Genomic DNA, 22069 nt, shown 5'->3' with positions numbered 1-22069 from the left:
ACATATTTCAAAAGGCAGCGGCTTCGTCTTTAGCACACAGCAGTGGACATTTCAGCATATTCAAAAGGTTTGCAAAAAGCAGGCCGTCCTATCTGGTGTGCTCATACACAAAATTATTTCCCGTTTTGCTTCTAATTTTTAAAGGGGATATATAGGGCCTTACATTTATGCCAAATTCAGCCTCAAAAACCTTCAATATCATCACCACAAATTACAGATATTATTTTCATAGCTCTTAGCTGTAAGCAAGTCTGGCCCTTTTGTGGAAGGCAGCCACAGGATTAGAAACTGGGAGAATGGAAAGCGCCTTGGGGCTTCTGCTGACTCCCAGGAAGTCAACTGCCCTGCCCAAATTAATCTGAAGTTGGGCAGGAAATAATTTGCACATGATTATTCAGAAAAAAATTACAAGTCCCAAATCAACAAGAGGAGCCCTTCTGGTATTTCCACTCCTAATTTTATGGAGGTATATCAAAATAGGTCTAAGCTGCCGACCGTGGGTCTCCGATCAGCAGCATCTCATTGATTTCTTTAGTATTGTTTCTCCCAGAAGACCCTGGAACAATTTGTAAGAGAGGGGGAAAATATCCAGTATTTAAGAGGCCAAATGTTTTGGCACATGCAAACAAATCTTGGCCAAAGGCCAGAATTAGAGAATACTGCTCAATAGCATAATAAATTGAATAACATCAAGGTGTTTGGCATGTAAACTGAGATATAACTATGGGAGACCTTGTATCAGTTTGTGGCTCATTTTCACTGCCCCTGTACAATACACTGCTGTTGTGGAGAGTTTGAAATGTAAAAAAAGTAAAATCATATAAATGTTGTTCTTTCAGGGTGCTGTTAAAGCAGAAGTAAAATGTCCCTAGAGATGCTATGGGTTGGACTGTTTAAATATTCCCAGTTCCATCTGGACAAACACATTGCTCGTATGGGATCTTAAAATATCTTTCCCGCAATAATGCCAAGGGCAAAATATTATATCTAGCTTTTATATCTAGAAAGACCAAAAGCTTTCTTAACTTGGGGTCAGCATATCAGAATCAAAAGCCCAAATGTTTTTACAAAACATCCATGATAAAACCACGATTGCGTTTGTGTTCTGCTTTAGTCAAGAGTAGTAAATGAAGCCATTCATTCACAACAATGTAAGGTTTTATTTTGAAGTTTAACCTAGAGGCAGGGGTTCAAAATTATTACTTTATTAAAAATACAAGGTACCTGAGAAAAATCAGAACAATTATTTTAATGTACAAATTCAAATACCTGTAACGGGCTTTCTGTTTCACTTTGAATCCTAAAAATAAAAACAAAGCTCAAAGAAAAATAAGGGGCAGTTTTCTAAACCACTTATTTCTGACTTAAAATATAAACAAGGCCAGCCCACCTTTACAGCTTGAGTATATGCACTGTAGTTGGACTTACAAAGTCCCAACATGCACATTAATTCAACTTTGCTGCTGAAATTTCTTAAAAAACTTATCGAAAAAAAAGATCCCCAAAGCCAACTCCTGAATGAAATAAGGAGATCAGACTAGTTCTGATGTCTTGCTCTGTTTTTATTTGATTTTATTTTGAAGGGAAATCAGAGTTTTCCCTAAAAACAAAAACAGGAAATCATAAGCACTAGAAAACGACAAGTTAAGTGCTTGTGGGACGTTTCAAAAGCGTTCTTACAGACGTAGAAAGGAGGAGACGCGTGGGAAGGGGACATTAAGAAATGCAATGCTACAGACCATATACAATACATTTAGATAATTTAAAAATAAAAAGGCGTTTCAGCAGCAAAGTGCTCGATAGGATGTATGTCACAAAGAAAGGAAGGGCCAGAGGCAGTATTTCAGAGGAAATACGGTGTGGTTGTTCGCGGGGGGATGACGCGTTCAGAATCTGGGACAGCACGGAAGAGTTTAGGTTCTCTTGTATTTACATCTTTAAAGACCATGATTGAGGCGATATTTCCACAGCGATAGCAGTAGTTGGGAGCAGACCATACGGTTACCAGCTTCTCGTCAAACATAAATTTATAACCTTCATGTACTAGCTGGTGGGCCCGGCAGATCAGTTTTAAGTTGTTGATGTGGACAAACTGTCAAAGGTAAAGAGAAAGGAAGGGTTAGAATTTACAGCACCAACTAGGGGTGGGTTTTATATATCGTATTAAACTTGGGTGACCATGGCTGGTTGAACAAGCCACCAGTTGCTCAGACAATATTCTGAATGCAAATCAGATTGGCTGCAAGACTCATGAATGAGGAAAGAGGCAAAATAAACGTGTGGTGAATTTGTTTGGAGTTTACCTCATTGGTGACTTTAGCACCAAAAAGCCAACCAGCTCCTCGAGGACTAATGGCCCAGGTGTCAACATCTTCTGGGTCAGACCAGACGAGGTCACAGAAAGCTCCTTTGTGTGGAATCTCTTGGTTGCGCTCGATGGTTCGGATCTGATCCAGTGTTTTGATGTCTGGAGAGAGACCTCCGTGCACACAGAGGATCTGTTCATCTATCAACTTCAGGAAAACAGAAGAATGGTTTTTACTCGCGTCAGACTTGAAATTCAAAAGCTATCTGGCCTCAGAGGAGACAAGAGACCACAATCACCATTTTTCTCAAACAGTACAATGAAAAACTTACCGCTGCTACTGTAAGCATGTCAAAGACTTTAGTGCAATATCTCCAGGCGTTTGCGTTACCGTATTTTGTTTGGCATTCATCTGTTTGGGGGGGGGGAGATAAAGAAAGCCACGTTCTATTAGTTACCATTTCTCCATCCTTGAATACCAGGCTGAAAATTCACACTGTTCCAGGTTCCTGAAACTATGAGGTTTATGCTTGCTTTTAGTTGTCAATGAAAAAAACCTTTTCTATAACCCTTAACAAAAAAAAAAAAAATCCTGCCACCAGAGAGGCAGGCTAAATCGTGACAGTTTTATGCTGATTATAATGAAAAAAATAGGTGGAGGAGCAGCGGCAGGGAACTCACCATAAAATCCATAGACTTGGGTTATCTGTCTGCTTTCATGATTCCCACGCAAAAGTGTGATCCGATCAGGCCACTTTGCTTTCAGGGCAAGAAGATAAGTAAACGTCTCTAGGCTATAATAGCCTCTGTCTACAAAATCACCCTGGAAGTTAAAACAACACTTTACTATATTTAATTGACAATGATGTGCTCAGGCTGCAACTTTATGAATATGTAATCAAAGTGAGCAGGGCTTGTATTAAAATAAACAGGCAGAAGATTGTGCTGCAGTTCTTCAGATCCCAAAGCTAAGCATTTCTGCCTTAACATCAACTATTTCTCAATATCACTACTTGTATACAAGGTATATAAATATCCAAACACCTGGTTAACAAAACTGTGTATTTCTCCAAGCACTATTAGAATGCTCGGAGTCCAAGCCAGAGCACCTTTTTTCAAACTATATGCACTGAGCAAAAGAACAGGAGCGGTGTTCTCAGGCACAAAACCAAACCACAAACTGTCCTCCCCTTTGATACATCACAAAAAATATATCGCATTTCAAACGCTATTTGCTCTTTTTCTTTTTCCCCTCTACGTTTGTTCATACCATAAATATGTAGTTTGTGTCAGGAACCTGACCTCCAGTTCTGAATAATTCACATAAATCATAAAACTGAAAAGCAAAAAGAAAGACATATTTCAACATAGGCAAATTCCAACGATCAATTGAAATTATTCTGAACTCTCATAGGATTGTAAAGGTGACCCTTAAAAAACAAACAAACAAGAAATGATTCTGAAAGCCTGAACAAAATAATGTGCATGCGGTTAATGATAAGAAGTTACAATCCCAATGACAGTTAAAAACTTTAAAAACTGACCATAGGGTCATCTGATAGCAGTCGATCCACCAGCACAAGAGAAACATTACAATTACCTCTTTTTCAGTAATGCATGGCATTGTTTAGGTACCCAAAATGGCACTACTGATAAGCAAAAATGAGATACAAATTGAGGTTTTGGGAAAATCAAGGTTCCAAGAAGTATGGATGAAAACCTTAAGGGAAAACTACCCCAATAAGATATAAGTTGGAGGGCATGGAATGATCATTAGGAAAATACAGAATTAGGAGGAAGAGGAAAATAGCAGAGACTGGGATTCTCAGAAGAAATTCTCTACAATTAGCTCAAGGTCTCACTTGTCTGATGTACTCTTCTAGCACCCTTTGTTTGAGCTATGGGCCTTGATAGCCTTCCAAAATTTACTTAATGGTAACATTTGTGTTTTGCGTTTGCAATGCTGCGTAAGGGAAAAACACTTGTTTTGCCACTGCGGCTGTTCAGAGAGGCCATTCCCTCCTCCTGCTCAAAGCCTGCTCTCTCTTCACCCAAGTCTGCCTCTGGCACACCCAGTAGTCGTTCCTGCTTCCCCTAAGCTAATCGTTGCGTTCTCTTTAAAGCTCTGGTGTCGGAGAAAACACTATCAAAAGTACAGTCCATAGGAAATTCCACCTGTCCATGAATGTCACCACAGACGGTAACGGGAGTAGAAACTGGCTGCACGTTAGATTCTTCTAGGAGCAGGTCACAGACGTAGTCGCACAAGCGCTAGAAGGACAGAAGAGTTCAGGTCATTGCAGGATTTCTGCATATCGCCAATATCCCATCAGAGAGCAAGCCCCCATTTACCTCCCAAAGTATAAATCGCCAAGACCAATAAACACACGTTTTGCCCCTTTCCTGGGCACTCATTCCGTTTCTCTACAGCTAACTCAAAATGCACCCAGCTGATCCCCCCCACACACAAAACGAGGCAGGCTCAGATCAACCTGGAAGGGGGACCACGAGGAAATCCCAGGGACGTGGGCCAGGCGGGAAGAGGCAAAAAGAAGGCCGCCCATCAAGGGAGGAAAGCGGAGCTCGGTGGAGCCCATCTGGGCGGGGCTGGGCGACATTAACGGCCCCTTTGGCATGCGGGACCCCGCTCCCTCGCTCCTTTCCTCCCAGGGGCGACCCCCGGGCCCCATCCTGGCCCTTCGTCGACGGCGCGCAGGGCCCGCGAGGGAGGCCCCCCAGGCCCGCCCGGCCTCCCGCCTCACCTTGAGGTCGTTCTCGGGCAGGTACTTGCAGAGCCGCGCTATCTCGACGTACTTATCCAAGTCCAAGGGCGCCATTTTGGGAGAGCCGCTCCGAGGGGGGGAGGGGGAGGGGAGGGAGGCAGAAACAGGAGGAGGAGGAGGAGGAGGAAGAGGAGGAAGAGGGGGAGAGGACCGGACCGGAAGCTGCGCCCCGCACTTCCGGGTTGGGGGCCCGCGGGCGGAGAGGCGGGAAGCCCGGGCCAGGCCCCGCTAGGCGACGCGCGCGCGCGCGGGAGCTCCGGCGGACGCAGCCGGCGGAAGCGACGCCGCCTCCTTCTCCCCGTCCCTCGGCTCCCGGTCCTCTCCCGGCCACACCGGAAATGAGAAAGCCGACTTCCGGGGGTTTTGAATCGGACACGGTGCTTCCTTCGGGTCCGCCCCAGAGCCGCTTCCGGCTCCCTGTTTCCGTCTCCTCTCCCCCGCTCCCCGGGCTCCATTATGGCGTCGAAACGGCCGCCCTGCCCCGCGGCATTCTGGGGTTTGTAGTCGGTGCCTGCGCCGACTGGCGCTCCCCGGGAGCGCTGGCCGGGCATGAGGGGAGCTGATGTCCAGTAAGCCTGGAACGCCCGGCTGGGACAGGTGGCGTTGCCCGGGGGAGTCCGGACCAGCCGCAATTCCAACGCACAAGCGGGCGGCTGTTATGTCGTGCAAACGCAGCCCGTGGTGATGCTCTGCAGATGCGGCCCGTCGGGCATCCGCGCGAGCTTTCCCGGGACGAGGCGGTGCACGGAGGGGCGCTGAAGGCAGAGGCGCTGCAAACGCGCAAATCCCGCGCTTGGGGCAGATCAAAGGGGTGGGGAGGTGCTAATCGCCTAGCAACGGGCCGGGAGGGCGGGGCCCCAGTGCAGGCCACGCTTCCCCTCCCCTCCCCTCCCCTCCCCTCGGTTCGCCCGATGGAGAAGGCGCTGCGGAGGCTGCAGCCCGGAGAGAAGCCGCGGGCGGCGAGCTGGTGCGTCCCGCAGCGGGGTTCCCCGGCACGTGTGGATGCGCTCGCCGGGATGCGGGGGCGCCCGTGCAAAGGCGCGGCGGGGGCTGGAGCTCTCCCCGCCGCAGTCCGGGCGGTGCGTGCGCGCGCCCTTTACGCGCAGGGAACGGGCAAAGCAGCCTTGCAAAGGGACGGCGCGGCCCGCTCGCTGGGTGCCGCCAGCACGAGGCTGCCGCCCAGGATTCAGGCTGCTTCCTGGCGCATTCTCGCGTGGCGCATGGGGTTGGAGTCCCTGCTCTGAACGGGTCGGATCCTGCGAGGAGGACGCATCCGAGCGCCGCGGCCTTCGGAGCCGGGCTGCCCCGCCGTGTCCAGAACCCCTCCGTCCATCAGGCATCAGCCTGAGACGGGCACCTCCTTCCTTTAACCTCGGCGCCCACTTCCTGCTTGAGTTTCAGGCTGCGACCCCTCCCTAACCGAAGGCCTGGCCTCCGCGGGGCCCTTACGGTTCCTCTTTTGACCTCCCTGCTGTATCCCGCCCCTGGGGGATGTTTTGGCTCAGGGCCAGAATGCGACCAGCCCCCCCGTTCCACCCCCTTAATGCGATCTGGGCTTTGCCCTGCAAATCTTGTTCTGACAGTTTCCTTACCTTTTCTTGGTAGGCTTTCGTGCGGGCACAGAGCTGAATAATCAATAATGGAGCAGCCCTGCCTTTTTAAATCATTAGTGTATGGCAACTGGCACTGCACTGATGAGGTTCTCTAGCCTGCTGATGAAACACCAGCAGGAAAACCCCCACGCTTGGGAACGCTAAGAGCCCAGCAGTTCAACCCTGAGCTGCGTAGATTCTCAACTCTTGCCCTTGATGACCCTCTTGATATTCGTAGGTTATAAACTGGGCGGCTGGGCAAAAGACATGTTTGCTGATTTGCACATAGGGTTATAGTATGTATAAATTATATGTATTCAAGCCTGTCTCAAGGTTACCGGCGTTGACTGGTCCTTGAGGCTTGAAGATGCTGGGGGTTGAATCAGGATTTCTGCATGCAAAATCCCAGGGTCCTCCTTCTGGGTTCTGCAGAATTCCTAAAAATCAATCCCACTGTGTTGAGGGGGGGGAGGCTTCCTCCTGGAAACATGCACCACCGTGCCACTTAATGGGGCTGGTGTTTGCTCTGCATGGAAAAGCCACCTGGATGAGTTTTTCCACTGCTTCTCTTTCTCTCTCTGCCTCCCAGGTACTCCCTTGCCTTATGTGGGAAGAGCCCCTGTGCTCGTGTGGGCCAAAACTCTTTATATCTGCCTCCTTTGGAGCCGGGCAGCAGAAATGGGAAGGTGGTTATCATCGCAGGAGCAAACCCGAGCGGAAGTTTTGCTGACTCCTATTTTATTGATCTTGGTAAGGGCTGGGAGGGAGAAAGCGTGGGAAATGAATATTGCCGAACTGAATTTCCTGGGGGACTCAGAGTCCATACTGTATTTATATGTATATATGTATTTAAAAAGGCCGTGTTTCTAGTCCTGATGGATGCAAAGGCATGCAGATCATAGTCACCCAAAGAGTTTGTCAGGGAGATTTCTAGCAGGGGGCAGGATGCTCTTTGCTCAGCGCTGCGCCTGCCGAACTCTTGGGACTTCAGAGCCCGGAATTCCCAAGGAAATCTGCAGTTGCTCCTTTACGGTATCTGGAAAGCACCCGATCAGAAGAATGTAATCTGCTTCATCACTGCAATCGTTCTGTTTTACCAAGCAAGTCTGCTTTAAGATGGCCACCCAAATTAAGCCAGTAAATACACAGAGCGTAGATCGAGCTGTGTAAAGTAAGAGGTGGTGTGGCTTCTGAACCTTCTGATTTCTCAAGCATTAGAGATTTGGTTCCCAGGAGGAAACCTTAAACATATTTAGGCATTGATATCTTCCCTTGCACCCTAGATGCAAATTGCTGGACGGCGCCTGGCTGGGTAGGTCTGTTGCCACGGTACGAACACGCTGCCTTTGTTCCCACAAGCCAGCCCAACACCCTCTGGGTGTATGGAGGGGCCACTGAAACCGGCAACAGGGACTGCGTGCAGGTTTTGGATCTCGGTAAGCATCGCTCTGTTCAGTCCGTTGCTGTTATCTAACCCGAGCCAAATGGGGTGCTAGAATTCTTCTATGGAACCCCTTAACATTTTCCTTTGTGTCTCATTTGCATAACTTGCTTATACTGCCAAGACGAGCTTTTCTCAAATTGGTGCCCTTTAATTATTTGGGACCTCATCTCCCCTAATCCTTAGCCATTATGGGCACTGGGATCCAACATTTCAAGAGCACTGAATTGGGAAAACCTGATCTGGCATCTGTGTACAGCAGTGTTTCTCAACCTTGGCCACCTTAAGATGTGTGGACTTCAACTCCCAGAATTCCCCAGCTGGCTGGGGAATTCTGGGAGTTGAAGTCCACACATCTTAAAGTGGCCAAGGTTGAGAAACACTGCTGTACACTCTTGAATTTAACAGTCTCGTTCTCTGTGTTAACTCACACTCTTCTCTTACTAGAAACTGGGTCGTGGGAGAAAACAAGCGTGACTGGCAACCCACCAAGCCCTCGCACGTTTCACACCTCCTCAGCAGCAATTGGGGACCGGTTATATGTATTTGGAGGAGGGGAGAAAGGGGTAGATCCTGTCAAAGACCAGCAACTTCATATATTTGACTCAGGTAAATGAACAGATTCGGGATTTAACTTTTTTCCTTCCAGGTGCCCTTAAGATGCATGGGCTAAAGAGGTAGGCAGACTACAATTCCCAGGATTCCCGTACCGTATGAGGCTGGGGATGTAGCGAAGCCACCTCTGGCAGGGAACACCAGCCTGGGTTAAAGGCCTCTCTGACCCAAAGCGAAATAAACAGTTGAAGATGTGGCCCCAGTTTGAACTCGATACGGAATTTTGCTTATCCCAAAAGTGCAGAAATGGGGGTCTTAACCCTTGGGAGGCAAAACCTCCATAATTTAAAGAAAGAAAAAAAATAGGCAGAGGGTGGGCTTCTCATGCTCCACCTAGGTGAGTTTCTGTAATGTGTTAGAACCCTAAACCATGATAGCAAAACACAGTGCCGGAGTTCTCATAAGGTGCTTCATCCAAGCAAAGAAACAATATTGGGCTGAAATGTGACAGCCTGGTTCACATAATGGGCTTGGAACATCCTAACACAAACGTATGGTGGATAGACTAGCGTTCTGGCTTATTTCGGCTCCAGCGGGCTGGGCTCACCCATCATGCTAAGCCATCATTTGCTTAACCAGGAAATGGACACGTTAGAAAAACGTCTTAGTTCTGATTCGAGGAGAACCAGTCCTTGCTTATTTTCTTTTGCCTTTTTTAGCCACATTCACGTGGTTGCAGCCAGACGTACGTGGCCAGCCTCCTGCTCCCCGACACGGCCACGTGGTGGTGGCTGTCGAGAACCGACTATTTGTACATGGCGGCCTGGCGGGTGACACGTTTTACGATGACCTGTTCTCCATTGACATAAGTAAGTGTACACCACGGTGTTTAAATTAGCGGGGAAGGTGCGTTTGAGTCTCTTTTAAAGCCTTTTTTGAGAACAGCAGAACTTCTGATCTTCCCAAGCCATCCTCTAGCGTTTTGTAAACGCTGTCACAAAAAGGCCACTATAAGGACATGAGTGGCTGCCAAATATCCCAGCTTCCCTTTGTGCTTTCTGGTGAGCCTCCTGGCCTGTCATTGTCCACTGTTTTGATTGGCTGCATGCAAGCTCCTTATTTTTTTTTTAATTAAAATAATCTTTTAAGTTTGGTGGAGAGCAGTGGAGGGGTCTGGGGCATCTAGGGTCTGATGCCAAAGATGGTTCAAATTTTGGTGACATCCACGGCCTGATCCTATTTAGCTCGCGAGGGTAGATAAACCTAGTGGGGTCCTGATGGCTTTGGCTCCAAATCCCCCTTTAAGTCAGGATGTTTAGCCCAGACTGACCTATGCTCATCATAGGATTGTTCAGAAGATAAAATTGGAGTGGGAGATATGCAGCTTTCCCATAAGATCCCTTTGTGGAGAAGCAGTCTATTTCTAAGACTGAAATACAAGCTTCTCAGGGGATGTCATCTTCTTGACCAAAATCAAGCAAGCTATGATTGGTTTGAACTTTGCACCAGAAGAGCCCTGAGAGTTCTCATTTTTCTACAGAGGACCTAAGATGGGAGATGTTGTCCACCTCTGGATCCATCCCAGGAGGGCGAGCGGCCCACTCGGCGGTTGCTTTCCAGGGTCACATCTACATCTTTGGAGGAATGGACTCCACGGGCGAACTCAACACGATGTACAAGTATCACATAGGTATTATTTGCGATTTCTTTAGCTCTCCGTGGCTGGATTTACATCGGTCACGTCAAGACTCGTTAACTTTACACAACCCAAAATACCCAACATTTGGGGCTAGTGTCTTCTCTAAAGCCAGTCAGCTGGCCTATAAGCCATAATTTATCACAAAATACGTGTGAATCTGTTGTGTTTGATGAGAGCCCCTCTCTCTTAGCCTATTACGACCAACACTCAGCTGACAGAGGTTACAAAGGACCACTGCATTAAACCAGTTTCTTCCCCCTCGCATTATCATTAATCGATTTAATGTTTTCTTTCTTAAAACACTAAAACGCTGCAGAAAAAGCTAACTGGACACGGTTGGAGTTCAACGCTCCTTTGCCCTTGGGCCGGCTGGACCACTCCATGTGCATTATTCCTTGGGAAACCTCTGGAAAGGATACCCGCAATCGCAAAGAAACGCAAGGACCTGTGCGAGGGGAGGGGCCGGGGCAAGGCGGGCGAGAGGAACGGCTGGTCCACCTCTGCTTGGTGTTTGGGGGCATGAATATTAAAGGGGAGATCTACAATGACTGTATCGTGAGCGTGCTAGAATAAAGGTAGGCCGTGCAATTGTTGAGGCTCGTAGTCTGATTGGTGTATGGTCCTTGGCTCTCCCAACTGCGTTAGGTGATGGAGTAGTTAGATCCCTATTTAACTTTTTTTTAAATCAGGCTGTTGGAAGTAAGAGACTCGGGCCGAGTCTACACATGGCTACAACGTGGCTTCAGGAAGAGCTAAATCAGTTTTCCTTACTGGCAGGTCTTTCCAGGGAGGGGGTACTTTTGTCAATGCAGTGAAGCCACTAATGGACGTTTCTACTGCTGTACAAAAGCACCACTCCTGTATTGTTGCTCAGTTGAAGGCAGAAATTAGCTGGCCTCTTTGTACAAGAATGCATTTTTTTTTTTAAAAAAGGCATCTAAGTGAAGTCTTCTGCACCATGGAGTGATGTCGATTTCTAAATAACCTTGTTCCTCTCCCACCATCCCAATTTAGTTTGCAGCGAGACTGCGGTCTCTTAAGCAACTTAATCCATCCTCCTGGACCCATCTTCCAGTTGAACCATTCTTCCTGCTGTCTTGTTGGTTCTTCAAGGCAGCCTTCCACCTAACAAATTGGTAGCAAGAGCTGTGTAAACCAAGTTCGAGATGTTACACTGATCCTAAAATAGTTTTCCTTTACCAAGGATATCGGATGGCTCCCAATTCATTGGCTTACACTAAGTAAATATAACCTTTTGCTACCTGATCTCTCATGTCTAGACTAAGGAAATGCAGAGATAGGAACTGTTGAATATAACAGCTGAATTTAACTGTGTTACTGCAGTCTTCTGGCATTTCGGTGCCAACAGAGGAACTGAACCCCAACATTTCAGTGTAAATAACAAATTTATTGGCGCTTGGAGGGTAGAAAAATTCTCCACAGAACACACATGACCCATTTGTTAAATAGAACAGTTTAAAGGTGAATGGTTCAAGGCCCCTCCTGGCAAGTTAAGCCCCCACCCCCACCCCCCCAGGGACACTTATCAACTGCTAACGAAAAGCAGTAATCAGCCGCTTTGGGGCTAGCGTTTCCAACTCCACCAACGTGAAGATTCCGATCACATCCCAGTTCTAGAGTTCAATAGCTTAAACAAAAAATGTTCGAAGTCCACTATTTACACAGCATCGCCATTCAGAAAGCAGAGGCCTATAACTCATCCTTCTCCCCTGCTTCTTCCTCGCCGGGGGGAGGGCCTGCCCCGCCGTACAATTTCCCCACGATGGGCTGCACCACTTCTTCTAGCTCTTTCTTTTGAGCTTTGAAGTCTTCAATGTCCGCGTCTTGGTGACTCTCGAGCCATTCTATCTTCTCCTCCACGGCCTTCTCGATGGTGTCTTTGTCTTCCGAGGAGAGCTTGCCCCCAAGCTTCTCCTTATCGCCAATTTGGTTTTTCAGGGAATAGGCGTAGCTTTCCAATTCGTTCCGGGCATCGATGCGCTCTTTCAGCTTTTTGTCCTCCTCGGCAAACTTCTCTGCGTCGTTGACCATCCTTTCTATCTCCTCTGGCGTCAGGCGGTTCTGGTCATTGGTGATGGTGATTTTGTTTTTATTGCCAGTGCCTTTGTCCTCTGCAGTCACCCGCAAAATGCCATTCACGTCTATTTCAAAGGTGACCTCAATCTGGGGGACGCCCCGGGGAGCAGGAGGGATGCCAGTGAGGTCAAATGTTCCCAGCAGGTGGTTATCCTTTGTGAGAGGACGTTCTCCTACAGGAAGTGAAGAAAACATAATTCACACTAAGTTATTTCATTATCCTTGGATATCGGAGTTTTAAATCAAAAGATTTGTGATCTCTTACCATCAACTTCCAAATCATTGAATTGTACCATTTAATATGGTACAAGTATGCTTGTAACAGATCTAAGATGTTGAAGTTGATGGTGAAAGTTAAGACTTATAAGTCATTTTCTTTTCAGCTACAATCAATCTTCAGTAGCCAAGCTAAATGCTGTTGATGGACAGCACAACAGCAGTTCAGCATTTTTAAAAGCCATACTGAGAGATGAACAATGCAATTACCTTCATAGACTTTGATTGTCACGGTTGGCTGGTTGTCAGAAGCTGTAGAGAAGATCTGCGACTTCTTGGTAGGGACAACTGTGTTCCTTGGGATGAGTTTGGTCATGACACCTCCAACAGTTTCAATGCCCAAGGTTAGAGGACACACATCAAGGAGCACCAAGTCACCTGAAGAAAGGTTAAGAAACAGCCTGTGAATTGTCAGAATCCAACTTTCATCGCAACCAGACTTGTGACTTTGCAGATGAAGCCCCCTCTTGAACCTCTCTTGGCTTACCAGTATCCTGATCCCCAGAAAGAACACCGGCTTGGACAGCAGCGCCATAAGCTACAGCTTCATCAGGATTGATGCCCCGGGAAGGCTCTTTGCCATTGAAGAATTCTTTCACCAGCTGCTGGATTTTGGGGATTCGAGTGGAGCCACCAACAAGGACAATTTCATCAATGTCAGACTTCTTCAGGTCTGCATCCTCTAGAACTTTTTGGACAGGTTTCATGGTGGAACGGAAAAGATCCTGGAAACAGGAATTAAAATGATTAGTTTTTAGCCTAGATACTGGCTTCAGAAGATCAGGAGTACATTCCACCCTGCAAACTAGAGGTAGCTGAGGGGGGAAAAAATGCTTTTTTATACTAGAGGATCTCACTCACAGAAGCCACTCCATTATATCAGCTATGGGGCAGACACTTTTGATTGAGAAAATTGTTTTGGGAACCCTGGTCCTTCCTTTTCTATTTCCCCCAATGTTCAGTCCTAATTTGGGGTTGGTTTTACGGAAGAGGCATGCCCCGTTGGAGTTACCTACCATGTTCAGTTCTTCAAACTTTGCCCTAGTCAGGGTTTCTGAAAAGTCTTCACCTTCAAAGAAAGATTCAATCTCAATTCTGGCCTGATGCTGAGAAGACAGGGCTCTCTTGGCCTTCTCCACTTCTCGACGGAGCTTTTGAACAGCTCGGTTGTCCTTCCGCACATCCTTCCCAGTTTTCTTCTTGTACAGTTTAATGAAGTGTTCCATCACCCGCTGGTCAAAGTCTTCTCCACCCAGGTGAGTGTCTCCATTGGTCGCCACGACTTCGAAGACGCCATTGTCGATGGTCAAAAGAGAAACATCAAAGGTTCCACCACCCAAGTCAAAAACAAGAATGTTCTTCTCTCCCTCTCGTTTGTCCAATCCATAAGCGATCGCTGCAGCAGTACTATAGGGAGGGAAAAATGTTAGAATGTTACACTGCATAACCTCCTCCCTGTAGCATTAGAAGATCAGCCTAAGAAGGTCATATCTACTTACGGTTCATTGATGATCCTCATGACATTCAATCCAGCAATGGTGCCGGCGTCCTTTGTAGCCTGACGCTGAGCATCGTTGAAATATGCAGGGACGGTGACAACAGCGTGAGTAACCTAGTACATAAAGATAAGAGTAACTAAATGCTGAAGAAGCATTTGATATAATTCACTAAAGGAATTCACCCACAAAAAAAATGGGTCCTTCCACCCTCCCCAGAATTGTTCCTCCTAGAGAAATACCCTGTTTGATACTGGCCAAGGAACTGCACCTTACCTTTTTTCCCAAGTATGCTTCAGCAGTTTCCTTCATCTTTGTCAGAACCATGGCTGAAATTTCTTCTGGGGCAAAAGTCTTTGTTTGGCCTCCTCCAATATCAACCTGGATATGTGGCTTGGCCTTCTTTTCAATAACCTGTTTATGACAAAGAGGATTAAATACCTTTCTAAATCAGAAATATTGCATTCACAACATAAAACCTTTTTCTGGAAGAAAGTGAAGAAGCAACTTTACTCCACAATGTAGATTGACTGTCTTACTATTAATGACCAAACCAAATACTCTAGTTTCTAATGGAATAATGTACACAAAGATTTAAAGAGCCACATTTGAGAGTACTTTGTAAGTACAACAGGTTGAATGGGCTTAAAATAAATATACAAAGTATAAAGCTAGGTGAATGCCACCTCTCCCAACTTAATGTTAGATTGGATTCAAATCTTTGTTCAGCCAGATTAATCCCCAATAAGTGGCTTAGTATGATGTATGAACCAATCATTGTGGCTGATTAAAATGAATTCCAGCTTAGCTACAGCAATCCACTTCAGGTGCCTTGCAAAAAGGATTTTTGGGCATTTTGCAAGATAAAATAATAGGCAAAATTTGCAGACCTTGAAAGGCAGGTATTTGATATCCTGCTGCACAGAAGGGTCATTCCACGTTCTCCCAATCAGACGCTTAGCATCAAACACGGTATTCTCCGGGTTTGAAGTCAGCTGGTTCTTGGCTGCATCACCGATCAGACGTTCTCCTTCCGGAGTGAAGGCCACATAGGATGGGGTGATTCGGTTGCCCTGATCGTTGGCAATAATCTCAACACGTCCATTCTTGAAGACACCAACGCTAGAGAAAATAACAGATATGCCATCAACATACGGTTGCAAAAAAGCATTAACAAGCAGGGTGTACCAGCAGGAGCAGGAAGGGAAATATGCTGATACAGAAATTTCAGGTTATGCATTCTTTACGGGAAATTTGCCTGTGCTGCAATTTTGCAATGACTGCCACTAAAAAGAGGTTCGGCTTCAATTTGATATGCTAACTCAACTCTCTAATACACCCCATTGTACCAGATTCCAGCCATGTTCTGCACTAGGAGCTTCACAGCATGATCAATTAAACCAGATCCCCCAATTGTCAATAGTTGGTTGAAGAGGCTCCTTTCTTTTACATACCAGGAGTAAGTGGTTCCCAAATCAATGCCAACGACAGTCCCCACATCTTCCTTTTTCTCATCTTCGTCAGCAAAGACGCTGCTGACTAGCAGCAGACAGACAAGGGCGTATTTCATGTTGCTTTTAGGGGGAGTCTCTCACACAGAACAGGAAAAAAAAAACTGTGGGAAGAAAGGCCAAATGTCGAGCGTTAAGACCAAAAAGGTTAAATCACCAGAAGGTTTTGCATAATCACTCACTGAAGTGTGGAAGGAGAAGGGAAGTGGCAAGAAGAAAAACCTCGCAGTTGTATTTCCTTAGCCACTTCCACTGCAGCAGAGACTGAAGCCACCACAAATCAATACCGCCTGCCCTTCAGTGCTTTCAAGCTTAGAGAACCGTACTTGCAATCAACTATTCTAGAAGCAGCTGCATCAAATGCAGGCCATCTCTACATACAGCTGCTGTGCGGTGGTGGGAGGACTATCAGGGATCTTTAGATACACCCTGAAAATGCAAAGCAACCATCCTCTGGGCCTGCTGTGGTCCAGCCACCAGCTTCAGAGAAAGGCAAGCCGCTCCAGTGCCCGGCGTTGTGAACAGATGGATCCCAGGCACCCAAAAGTGGCATCAGGATGAGGAGACCTGGATTCAGGTCCTTTTTTTTTTTTTTTTTAATTGAGATGCCCTTCCCACATACAATCTATCTAGCTTTCTGCGGCTGACACCACAATGCATTAACCCCAGAAAAAGACAACTGAGCAGAAGGGAGGAAACCTACCATTTCCTCTTTATAAAGGTTCTGCAAAATGCAAATGCAACTTTTTTTTTTTAAAGGACCCCCTCCCTTTGGGGGAAAAGACGGTGTCACGCTGAAGGTGGGGAGGAAGAGCTGCTGTGGCGCTGGGAAGAGGAATAAAATCCTCCCAACTGTTTCTACAAAATCGTGCATCAACCGCTCTAGATCCAGGAGCCCGAAATGACATTAAAAAAAAATACCCCCTTCCTCCCCACCCGAGAAGCCCCCCACTCCCCCTATCCTGCTGATCCTCAGCCCCCCAACCTTGGCTGGGGGACCAGGGGCCTCGCAGCCTCCCATGACCCTGCAAGCTGCGGATGATGGGACCTACAGTCCTAGGTTTCGCTTGGGGGAGATAACGGCAATTGAACGCGAATTAAAAGCAGGGGACCCCCTCTGTCCACCCCAACTTCCTACAGCCCCCCACGGGACACGCAGGCCCATTCTCCTACGGCCCCATTCGCGCCTTTGGGGTGCGCCAGGCCCCCTCTCCCCATCCCCCCCAGGGAAATCGAGGCAGGGAGGCGAGTGCCAGGCGCTGTACGCCGGGGAGGGCGTCCACGTGGGCCCAAGAGACCGGGCGGGCCGCCCCATCCCGCTCCTCTCCCCTCCCGCCAGGCCTCACCGTTCTCGCCGCGATGGGCTGCCCGCTACCGGCTCCCCAAAACTCGTGCTGCTCCGATCGAGTACGCAGGCCCGGGCGCCCCTCCGCGCTTATATACCTTCCCGCAGCCTCGCGTGGAGCTCCGCCATTGGCCCGTTTCCCCGCGCTGGAGCTTCCCGATTGGTCGCCGGCTAGCAAGCTGGCCGGGGCCGATTGGCCCGCTCCGACCGTGACGCGTACACCCTCGGTCGCGGCCCCCTCCGCCCTTTCTCATCCCACTCTGCCCCCTCCCCCTTTTTTTTTTTTAGCTTACCGCCGCGCGCTTCACTGGACCGTCCTACCGGTGTCCTGGGCCAATTAGAGGCCGCGCTGTAGGCCAGGCGGAGAGCGCCGATTGGCCAGGAGGGGACGTCATGCAGCGAAGGAGGGAGACGTTACTCGTCGAGGCAAGGTCCTTCTGGAAGTAACCATGGTTACGAGGCCTAGCAGTCCTCCGCCGGCGGTGGCAAGGCCGTGAAAGGGAGGAAAAAGGGCAATTATTTTGAAATAAGGTGCTGGACGACCCCTTTCCCCGAATTACTTCTCCCCCAGAATCAGCCTCCGTGAAAGGGAGTACTGCAACCACCCTCATCCACAGCCAGCAAGCTACCTGGGGATTATGGGAATTTGAATCCGACACATTAGGAGTCTCAGCTTGGACCTCCACCAGCTCAGAGATGCTTAATGCCCCTTTTCTCCCTGGGTCCACATACGTGGGGCTTGAAGGATGAGCATCATATGCAGCTTGCACACGTGCACTTTTAACACGTGCACTGATCTTGTACCAGCCTAAAATGTGTATAAGGGATTATTCTGTATTCCTCATTCACGGGGCACAGACTACATTTATTATCCACAGTACCATATTTAGCATGATTGATTAACTATTATGTATTTATATAGTAGCATTTCCTCCAAGGGTGCAAATTGACCCACAGGTTTCCTCTGCCACATTTTTATCTTCTCAACAGCCTTGCAAGGTAGACTTAAGACGAGAGGAGACTGCCTGGGGTGCCCCATGATGAGCTTCGGGGCTGAAAGACCTCCAATCCTCGTCGGACACCAACTGTTTCCCAAGTTGGGCAACTTCCAGATGTGGGGACTTCAGATCCCAGAAGGTTCAGCAAGGGCCATGCTGGCTGTGGAATTTGAAGGCTGCAGTCCTTGACATGCCAGGAAAAGCCTGGGGTGGCCCTTGAGGCAATCGAAGGATGTGCTATGCGCTGCAGCTGCATGACACATAAGTCTATCTGCTGTACCTTGGAGAAGATGCTCCTCTTCCACCTGGTCCTCTCCATTATATCCTTTCTATTAACAACAGGTACATTTATCTGACCTCGGGACAATGGCATGGCCGTGCATTGCATCAAGTAGTAGATTTACAACTTCCTATATGTGCTCAGCCTGGGGCAGAGGAGAAAGTATTCTAAGCTGAAATTCGCCCTCCACCAACAGAGAAGTGACTGATACAACCCTATTGCTGCTGGCCAAATCATCCTTATGCTGGCGCTAAAGTCGCTGAGCTGGCGTAACTCCCATTTTCGATTGCATGTTGGCTCCTGAAGTTGTAAGCGCAGTTACAGAGAGTAAATCACAGTGCAGCTCACGTCTGAATAAATGCATATAGTTGGGATTGTGAGTCATGTTGCTGTTTCTTAGTATTGCACCACATCCTGCCGTACAATTTCCTCAAGATTGAGGTATCATTCTCAACATACTGAGCCATAAACTTCCTTTGGATACAGAACTATGCTCTGCATTTGACTGTAGAGGGAGCAGTGATCTAATTCTTTAGCCTGGAATTGTCAAACCATGTCTTGAGGAACAGTCTCCATTTATTCACATATGTAACAGAATATTATTATTAGACTTGGCCAGATGCAAATCCCATTGAACAGAGACCTACCAGGGAGAGAGGCAACAGCTTACTTCTGAACAGCTAGGGTTCCTGGAATCAGGAAACAGCTTTTATCTTCCCTCCCAGAATTCCAACCTGCATGCCCATTGCTAAATTATCTGGAAAAAGTTTCACATAGAAAAGGCATCTAAACTGGGGAACATTTCACTTTTAAGAGTCAGCTTTCCTTTCCCTCCTCCTCCAGGTTTCCTTTTGTGATACCTCTTCTAGATTATAAGCCAGCAGCCCGATTCTCTGAGTCAGTTAAAAAAAAAAAAAAAAGTGCTCCAAAGGTGCATATTTTAACCCAGCAGCTGGCTGAATTCAAGCATGTTCAATTGCATCATGACATAATAATATTTCATTCTGGCGTATGGCCCCAAGCAGGCAGTCTTTGGAATGTACAGGAAATTTTGTTCACCTGTAAACAAGGAGAACTGTTTCTCCTTTGCTGACTGAAATGCCAATTGCCATTCAAAGTGTTATGCTCTAAGGATTCCTGAGCTGGTTCCTGAGAAACCACTACAGACAGAAAGCTATTTGATTTTTTTTTTTTAATAGGAATGTATAATATAGAGAATTACCCTTACCCCATAACTATATACAAGGGAAGGCCTATGCAAAACAAGACAATTTGCAAGGGGGTGTGACTCATCCTTCTGCATCTTCATTTCAAATATAAGAGGCAGCATTCACACCCAGAGAGTACTAATTCTAATTACATTGCATCAACTATATTTCATTACCTCCGCTTGTATTTTGGCAAGTACCAAGAGATCAACTGTACAAGTCACCAGAGTAGATTTCAGAGGTTGGTATTTTCAGGTTCCTGCCAAAGTTCATCTCCCCCTCCCACAGCATCTGGTCTAATTTATCCTCATCCTTATTTTCTGTTTGTTGTTATCCTACCCTCTCCCAAACAGGCCCTTTACTAGAGGTTAGAGGAATTGGATCAGTTGCCCTGGTCACCACCAACAGAGATTCTCTGTACAGAATATTTGAAATGATTAGAAACAGTAGATTGGTGCTTTTCATTTAAGGCAACAAATCAAAGTATAATCCCAAGAATTATTTGGCCTTGTCCCATGGACTTCCATGACATAGGTCATCAGCTGTGTTCAAACATGCTAAACCAGGTCAATTACATACCAACAGCTGCATTCTTACAATGTGAACATTAATAAAACGTTGGCTAGTTTTTGTGGCTTAGAGTCTTGGTCAAACCCAGCCCATTTGATTACTTTAGGGCTCAATATAGTGTGCAAACCCAGAACATGGGTTAATCCAATAACCAGGTTAAGATGTTGGGTAAATACAGCCATTGACTTCAATGAACAATCCAAGAAAAAAAAAATGAATGAAGCAAAATAATGACATTTAGGGAGTCTGAAATGAAAACTTTGCTTTTTTTTTTTTTTTTAGATGACAGTAAAAAGAAAAGTGTAACAGCAGATTCTACTCCAGAGGTAATTAGGGAGTTGAAAATAAAACTGCTAATATTATAAGGCCATAATGTGGTCACATCTGGAACTCTGTGGGCAGTTTTGGATACATATTTCAAAATGGATATTTTACAGCTAACCTCCAAAAGTGGGAGAGCTATTATGCGTCCAACTGGATCTCTTCCAAAATAGGGCCAATGATTTATTAGAAATAAGTAGCAGAAATCAGAGACCATTGCTCATCAAGAGAGACAATCAGCACATCCAGGCCTTAACATTTAACACTTCCCATTAAACAAATGTGTCCAGACTTGTTCTTTACAGTGTTTACAAACCTGAAATTAAAAAAAAGACAGACTCATTTACCTCCTTGCCCTGGAGGAGATACTGAATGTTCAATCTCGAAACCCTATTGTATCCCAGCATCCACTACCAGTCACCCTCCAAAAGGCTGCCAGACAGCCTTCAAAACTGCCTTGGGAGGTACCTTTTGGCAGACTTACAGCTTCCATTTGAGGTTTTCAGGTGTGCTTCCCCAGATGGATGAATTAAATCTCCCTCCTGCCTCCTTGTCATGATTGGCTCCGAGTCTCCCCATAGCAGATGTGGGGAGCTTCAGTGCCCCCCCACTTCTGGGGATCACATGGACACCTCCGCACAGTCTTCCTGGCAAATCCGCGGTTTGTGGCTGCTTTATTCCTGGGTGCAATTCCAGCCTCCTAACCTAGCCCACCGCGTAGGCCCCCGCCGAGTATTAGCCAGGCCTGAGACCCGCGTTGCCATCCCAGCCCTCTCTCCAGCCACTCGATGGATGGCATCGCTCCGGTTCTCGCGCGCCGGGCCGGGCTTCCGTCTCTCGGCTTCGCTCCAACGGGCAGCCGTAAGCCTTCAACCCCCAGGTGGGTCTGCACCCAGCTCCGCCAAAGCAGACCAGCGTGGCGCTGGCGTGCGAGAGCCCAACGCGGGTTGGCTTTGCCCGAGCGTGTTCTGGGGATGCCGGGGGGGCTGCCCTGCCGGCCCTTCCCGGCCCCCCCGCGCACCTTTGCACCTTCCCCAGGTAAAGCAGGCGCCGCTCACCTGCAGTCCTCTCCGCCCCTAGGCACACGCTCCCGGGGCACGACGGGAGCTGTAGTCCCGGGGCCTCTGCGGCGCGCTAAGGGGGGCGAGCCGCGGGAGGCTCGGCGCGTCGGAACTCGATTTCCCGGCGTCCCGCGGGCGCGTCCGGGCATGCGCAGTGGCGGCGGCGAGCGGCTGCGGAGTGGAGGGGCGGCAGCGGCGGGTCCCGAGCGGCGGCGAGAGCGAGGCGGGCGGCGGCGGCGGTTCTGCCCTCCGGTGGGTTTCGTCGGGCGGCGGGGGTGCGGAGAGGCCAGGGCGGCCCGCCCGTCCCTCGCGGGCCTCGCGGCGAGGCCTAGTGGGAACGGGGTGCGCGGGGGGTGGGTGGGGGGAGAAGCCCCCACCCCTCCTGCATTTTGCGTCGCCCTTGAACCCCCCTCCGTTTGGCCCGCCCCCTTCGTAGCGCCCCGTCTTCGCATGACACTCCCCCCGATCCCCTGTCAGTCACCCCCCCGGCTTCATGCCCCCTCCGGGCCCTCCAGGTCGATCTGGGGTTCT

At 48.0% G+C, this 22069-nt stretch overlaps 4 protein-coding genes across 15 annotated transcripts in view; 2 read left to right on the top strand and 2 right to left on the bottom strand.

The window, feature by feature from the left end:
• Positions 1-1142: 1142 nt before the first annotated feature.
• PPP6C (protein phosphatase 6 catalytic subunit) lies at positions 1143-5450 on the bottom strand. Its single transcript, XM_007420605.4, has 7 exons — positions 5068-5450; positions 4481-4576; positions 3576-3641; positions 2987-3128; positions 2638-2717; positions 2304-2513; positions 1143-2092 (listed from the first exon to the last, which is right to left on the bottom strand). The coding sequence occupies exons 1-7, from the start codon at positions 5140-5142 to the stop codon at positions 1844-1846; spliced, it is 918 nt and encodes a 305-aa protein (XP_007420667.1). The 5' UTR covers positions 5143-5450; the 3' UTR covers positions 1143-1843.
• A 55-nt stretch (positions 5451-5505) lies between these two features.
• Positions 5506-10967, top strand: RABEPK (Rab9 effector protein with kelch motifs). Of its 4 annotated transcripts, none has more exons than XM_007420606.4 (7): positions 5506-5657; positions 7270-7430; positions 7964-8116; positions 8569-8730; positions 9396-9545; positions 10217-10366; positions 10692-10967. In XM_007420606.4, exons 1-7 carry the CDS (start codon positions 5638-5640, stop codon positions 10946-10948), a joined length of 1053 nt encoding a protein of 350 aa, XP_007420668.1. In that variant the 5' UTR covers positions 5506-5637; the 3' UTR covers positions 10949-10967. The 4 variants fall into 4 exon arrangements, with proteins under 4 accessions (XP_007420668.1, XP_025022122.1, XP_025022115.1 ...); XM_025166354.2 differs by having other exon boundaries at positions 5636-5685; XM_025166347.2 differs by lacking the exon at positions 5506-5657 and adding an exon at positions 5706-5899.
• A 795-nt stretch (positions 10968-11762) lies between these two features.
• HSPA5 (heat shock protein family A (Hsp70) member 5) lies at positions 11763-17243 on the bottom strand. The gene is made up of 9 exons (XM_088147024.1): positions 17102-17243; positions 15699-15859; positions 15135-15366; positions 14521-14658; positions 14248-14360; positions 13765-14155; positions 13236-13473; positions 12959-13126; positions 11763-12645 (listed from the first exon to the last, which is right to left on the bottom strand). Exons 2-9 carry the CDS (start codon positions 15812-15814, stop codon positions 12086-12088), a joined length of 1956 nt encoding a protein of 651 aa, XP_088003150.1. The 5' UTR covers positions 15815-15859; positions 17102-17243; the 3' UTR covers positions 11763-12085.
• A 4411-nt stretch (positions 17244-21654) lies between these two features.
• Positions 21655-22069, top strand: part of GAPVD1 (GTPase activating protein and VPS9 domains 1) — a 30577-nt gene continuing 30162 nt past the window's right edge. For 8 of the 9 annotated variants that reach the window (XM_088147023.1, XM_088147022.1, XM_088147018.1 and 5 more), the window contains exon 1: positions 21656-21790. The gene's annotated coding sequence lies outside the window, so the exon portion shown is untranslated. Of the gene's footprint in view, positions 21791-22069 lie in introns of all 9 variants that reach the window. The other variant, XM_088147016.1, reaches the window with a different exon arrangement.

Source organism: Python bivittatus, unplaced genomic scaffold (genome assembly GCF_059951505.1).
Source record: "Python bivittatus isolate LINGU-HERP-01145 unplaced genomic scaffold, Pbiv_v1 ctg000160_np1212, whole genome shotgun sequence".
NCBI lineage: Eukaryota > Metazoa > Chordata > Lepidosauria > Squamata > Pythonidae > Python > Python bivittatus.
This window is presented reverse-complemented; position numbering and strand designations above follow the sequence as displayed.